Genomic DNA, 5,687 nt, shown 5'->3' with positions numbered 1-5,687 from the left:
ACTGAATTGCTGTGTTTTTTAATGTGCAATACAAAGGTTGCCAAATACCCTAGCAGGAGCTGCTCTCAGCCGGGTGCAGGCACCATATGGGAAATAGCTGAAAACAACCGGGGCCACCGCAGGAAGTGAACTGAGACATGGAACCCTAGGTGTGCGTGAGACACGGTGTTCTCAGCACCTAGGAGGAACAAGAGAAAAAGAAAGAAGAGGCCCCTATGGAAGAAAGGAGTCTCTTGTGTTAGGGGATAGGAAAGAAAAGAACGTCAAGAAGAAGTGGGGTGGGGGTATTTCGGTAGACCTGGGGGGTGTTCTCAAAGGTGCTGACTGGGAGGTCCTCATTGCCGAGAGTGTGTGAGCAAGTTCCATCTTGGCGGGGGTAGGGGAGATTCTCTGGGAGCAAACAGCCTCAAAGACTGTTTCAAATGGGATTGTAGGGGCGGGCATGTGTGATTGTCCGGACACAGAGGGGTCCTTAAGGTAGCCTATCCAGCATGGAGGGGAACCTCCATCATATGGAGGTATCTGGGGCACGAAGGAGCTCTCCTCTGTGGAAGTGCCTAGGGCATGAAAGGACTCCTGGGTGTGAGGTGTCCTGGAACACAGAGGAAAGGTGTCTGGGGGACATCTGGGGAACACGGAGATGATAGGGTGTGGTGGGGGAGTGGTCTTGAAGGCATCTGGAGCCATACAGATGTGTCAGGGGTTAGTGGAAGCGTGTAGGACTCGCAGAAGCTACTGGGTTGTCTGGAAGACATCTGTCTGGGATGCGTGGAGGCGACCCGGGGTGGGGGAGCGTGCGGAGGCATCTCTGCGAGACATGGCTGGGCTCTGAGGCCAGGAGTGACACTTAGGCAGCTTTGCACTCGCTCTCCCTCCGCCGCTTCTTGCGCTCTTGTGCCTGCCGGTTCCAGGCCTCATAGTTGCTGGCGCCCACCACACAGCAGGCGAGCCGGCGACCAGCGTTGCCGTTCGCCAAGCTGGCCTGATTACCGCCCTGGCCCATGTCATCCTCGCCGGCGTGGACCACCACCGCGCGGCCCAGGATCGAGTGCGGGCCGGCCAGCGACGCGGTCAGGCCGTTGCGGAGCTTCCAGAGGCGGCCATCTCGCACCACGAAGTTGCCGAAGTCGCCCGGGTGCTGCGGGTGCGGCACGGACATCGGGTTGTAGTGAGGACCTGTGGACTCGCAGCCCTGGCTCAGGTCCCCGTACTGATGCACGTGGATGGCGCGGCTGGAGACATTCGGCTCGGCAGGGAAGCCCTCCAGATCGAAGAAGGCCTCGAGCCTGGAGCCTGGCGACAGCTGCCTGAAGAGGACCAGGCCGGTGACCCGTGGCTGATCCATTGCCAGCGAGGCTGAGGGTTGTACCTGGCAGATTGCGTACTTCTCCGAGGCATTTGCCTCCCGCCGCCGTTGTCCCATCTCCATCCAGATCTCCAGCACTTTGGCATGAGTTTCTGTTATCTTCTCAGCCAGGTCAGGCGCGGTCTCTGCTAAGTCGAAGCTGGAATCCTGATCCGACACAGGCCCAGTGACAGAGCCACGGGCCGCCAGAAGCAGGCTACAGAGCAGGAAAGCCAGCATGGCTGAGGTTTTGCACCTACAGAAAGTTCCCATACACGTGGGAGGAAAAGCAGGCCTTAGTCACTTGAAATATTCTAAACCCACAGCCCCACCGGGGACTGCCTGGGCCATCTCCCATGCTTGTCTGGGCTTGCTGGGTGCCAGGCACAACATTATGGGCTGTGTACACAGTAGTGCCACACCCCTACATTCAGAAACTCACACAAAATGACAGTTCTCTCAAGTCCTGTCTCCACAGCCAATAGCTGATAGGAGCCTTAGGAGCCTTGTGTGAGCAGGTGTGTGTCTGTGTGCGCAAGCGCGCGTGTGCGCACTGGGGATTATCTCACTGCCTTTTCAGATGCAGCTCTTCCCAGTCCCATACCTGATCTCCTGCTAGGCTCGCCCCAAGTCTTTCTGGTAGGCAGGTATGAGACTCTCCCTGCCATCTTGGTTTTTGCTGGTACCAAACGTCTCTCTGAAGTGTTTGCACCCTGACCCTCACCACTTGCTAGCTGACTTGGAGCTCGAGGTGGTAACAGTTTTGTTTCTTCAGGATTTCTTCCTTCCTTGAGTTCCTGCCATAGTTTTCTAAGTGGTCCTCAACCTATGTCTGTCTGTCTGTCTGTCTCTGAGTCTCTGTGTGTCTGTCTGTCCCTAGACTGTACCCATTGCCTTTCAGCTCCTACGTTCATACCAGGCAGCAGGATGCCTAACTGTTGAAGAAAGATGAGGGTGAAGGCAGGCAGGTTCTCAAGTCATTCCATCACAGTTAGTTCTAAGGCTGAAGGTGGAACATGTTGCTGGGGACATCGGAGACGCCATGTCCATCTCCTGGTGGGGGTGGGGCTAGTACACAGATCTAAAACATCACGTACAACCCATAAATATGAGCAAATACATATCAGTTTCAAAAAGTTTAAGCTCTAATCTAATATAAGAAAGGATGAGAGGTCAGAACTTTGAAAACAAAGCAGACTGGGGAAAAGCAATGGGTATAGTCTAGGGACAGAGATGGACCCAGACCCGGAGAGACACCTTTAGGACTAGTTAGAGTGCCATTGCCTCTCTCTCTCTCTGTCTCTGTCTCTCTCTGTGCGTGTGTGTGTGTGTAGGAGCCCAGGGTAGACATCAGACATCGTCCTCAATTGCTCTCCACCTTATATATCAAGGCAGAATCTCTCACCAAGCCTGAGGCTTGTTGTTGTCCTTCTGGCTCATCCGGCTAGCCAGGTGGGGATTCCCTAGCTCCTCTTCCCTGTCTTTAAGAATACAGGTAGAACACCATGCCCATCCATCTTTTTACATAGTTTTCGGGGATCCAAACTCCCCATCTTTGCTTTACCCACTGGGCCAAGTCCCCAGCCTGGATTCTGGTTTCTAGAAACAAGATGCCCAACCACCCCCCACCCAAGAGATCCTAATCCAGAAGAGTTTAACTGGTGTTTTGCTTTTGAAAAAGTTTAAATATTTTGGAAAGGTATAGAATTCAACCTCAGTCACAACACAGCTGACTCACTCGGTATGTGGGTGATTGATTCCAGGATGCCTCTCTGTGGATGCCCAAGTCCCTTACATAAGATAGCCAGATGTGTGCGCAGAAGTGACTCAGATGATCCCGTGCACTTAAAAACCTGCCTGGATGCCTTACTGAGACCTCCCGGGTCAACGCTGCATAAATAGCTATAGCAAGGAGAAAGTTCTGTATGTGTTCAGTGCAGATGTAGGGTGGGCTTTTTGTCTGTTGTCTGAGGTTGTCTGGGTACCTAGCCCAAGGGTATGGAGGGTGGCTGTACTGTAACTTCATAGGGCTACAATCCATAACCTCGGGTCCTTACCTGTAAAATAAGGCCAGTTCTGCTACAGAGGCTGAGGTGAGGGTCGAGGCAGTTACTTATAAAGGGGATACTTTCACACTTTAAAGCCTGCCCTAAGGGATTAATGATACCTCCCGGGGGTAGTTGAAGGTCATCTGTGCTTTCGGAGTCCTGAAGAGGAGCCATTGAAAATGAATGGGGTGTGAGTTCTTCCAGAGCTGTTACAGAAGGGCAATTTAGTATGGTGATTATAAGAATGGATTCGGGAAGTCGCCTGTGAATCTAAAACTTGACTGCCACTAACGCTCTAAGGTTATCTGCCATTGCTGGTTCTAAGCTCAGCAGCAGTGTGCTGAGCTGCAGAGTGTCGTTAAACCTGCTTCCTCTCTGAACCCCTTTCTCACCTACAAGTGGGTGCAGGCATACCTGCCTCTGGGGCACTTACTACCAGGCTTTAAAGAGAACATTGAAATTGCCAGCACCTGTTGAAAACTTTGGCAGGGTACTGTTAAAAGCCTTCGGCACATGTGAATTTTGTGCATATATAGGTGTATGTACATCTGTGCATGTGTGTATGGTGTGTGGAGATCATTGATTGAGTTAGATTGACAGGTCAGTAAGCCCTCCGGTCCACCTCCGGCCTGACTTTTTCATGCACGCTGGAGATCAAACTCGGGTCCTTGTGCTTCCATGGCAAGCACTTTTCTCCGCAGTGCCCCTGCCCCCCACTTTGAATCCTGGCAAACACCCTATGACATGAATGCTTATCTGGATACAATGGGCGGAAAGCCGAGGCCCAGATGTAAGCAGCTCTCCCAAGGTTACATATTCACTGAAGAGGGAAGGGCACGACTTGGAAACGAGTGGATGTCTCTCAAGCCCATCAGAACCATACGCCACAGTTTTCCACTGGGATTCTTGTTCAGAGCAAGTTCTCAGCACAAGGTGGTACATGGCTGCCAGCCAGAGGCTCCTGATGGAGCTGTGAAGACCATTAGCTGGGAGATACTGTAGAAGCCAAGGAAGGATGAGGGACCCAGGAGAGATTTGAGAAGGAGTAAAATGGAGAGGTATCATACTGAAAAAGTGACATCTAGAGATCCTGCCCCCCTTTGGACGTGGGCCGGTGTGGCACTCCTATTGAAGCTTTGGGAAATGGGTGGGAAGTAAGGGAGCAGCCTTGTGTATCTGCCTTGGTTCTCCCTGGACAGGATCCTCTCCTGAGGCAGCCAGCATGTCACTCCGGCATGTTCTGTGCTTATGCTTTGCGTCAGGAATTCTCCCTTCAAAACCCAGAGCAAAATCCAACTACAGCGTGTTTGTGGGCTTTTCTAGGAACGAACAGTTTTAAAAGACATTTTCTTTTTAAAAAGAACATGCTTCCTTACCCCCAGGTAAACCCGGACTCCTTGTTCGTGAGGTCTCCTCTCCTTGAGTATTTTCACCTCTTCAGCTGCTCGTTAGAAGGAGCATTTGCTGTCAGCCAGAGCTGACAAAACCCTGGGACTTTCAACTTCCCAAAGCAAGAGACTCTTGACGGTACCTGCTCATCCTCACCCTCCATAACTCCAATGCCCAAGCCACGCAGAGTCCAAAGACAGCCTTCATTCCATGACATTTATAGCGCTAAAGGCCTCTAGGACCAGCCACTGAAGGCCAAAAGCAGGTAGCTTTCTCTCCATTGCCTTCCTCCCCCTCTTCCCATGACCCTTCTCCCCACTCTAGAGCAGCCAGGCCCATGGCTAAACAGGGTTTCTCTCCCAAGAACACGACTGGACCTTTTCCAACAAGTGCCGACTGACCCAGCCCAGTCTCCATCCATCTCTTCAAAAGCACACTCCTAAAAGAATGAAATTAAGCTCAGTTTGGCACGCACCTGTCAAGCTCTCCCAAGAGCACTTTCCCTCTGGCGAAGTGGGGAGCAGCACCCAGCTAGAGGCCTGAGGAAGAGCCTGTGGGCTGCCTCCCCAGAGCAGTCTGGCAGGCTGTTTGTGAGCCTAAGGGAGGCCAGCCCCGGGGAGTGGTCAGCAAAAGGGAAGAAGGTCATTGGACTGTCTGGGAGAAGAGAAGCCAGCCTGGCTGTCCCTTGTGGTAAAGTTGCTGTCTCCTCCTCCTCCTTTTCTCTTCCTCCTCATATTCTTCCTCCTCTTTCCCCCTTTGTTCCTCTTCTTCCTTCCTCCTCCTCCTCCTCTTCCTTCCCCAGCTCTTCTTCCTCCTCCTTCCTCCTCCTCCCCCCACTTCTTCTTTTCCTTGTCCCCACCTCCGGGATCCTTTCCCACTGCTCCTTCCCCTTGCCAAGTATGCCT

At 52.5% G+C, this 5,687-nt stretch overlaps 1 protein-coding gene across 1 annotated transcript; it reads right to left on the bottom strand.

Moving 5' to 3' along the window:
* Positions 1–5,390, bottom strand: Sod3 (superoxide dismutase 3). The gene is made up of 2 exons (XM_057772338.1): positions 5,258–5,390; positions 1–1,601 (listed from the first exon to the last, which is right to left on the bottom strand). Exon 2 carries the CDS (start codon positions 1,583–1,585, stop codon positions 848–850), a length of 738 nt encoding a protein of 245 aa, XP_057628321.1. The 5' UTR covers positions 1,586–1,601; positions 5,258–5,390; the 3' UTR covers positions 1–847.
* Positions 5,391–5,687: the final 297 nt, after the last annotated feature.

Source organism: Chionomys nivalis, chromosome 6, assembly GCF_950005125.1.
Source record: "Chionomys nivalis chromosome 6, mChiNiv1.1, whole genome shotgun sequence".
NCBI lineage: Eukaryota > Metazoa > Chordata > Mammalia > Rodentia > Cricetidae > Chionomys > Chionomys nivalis.
Note: the sequence above shows the minus strand (reverse complement) of the source record. Positions and strands in the feature narration are given on the sequence as shown.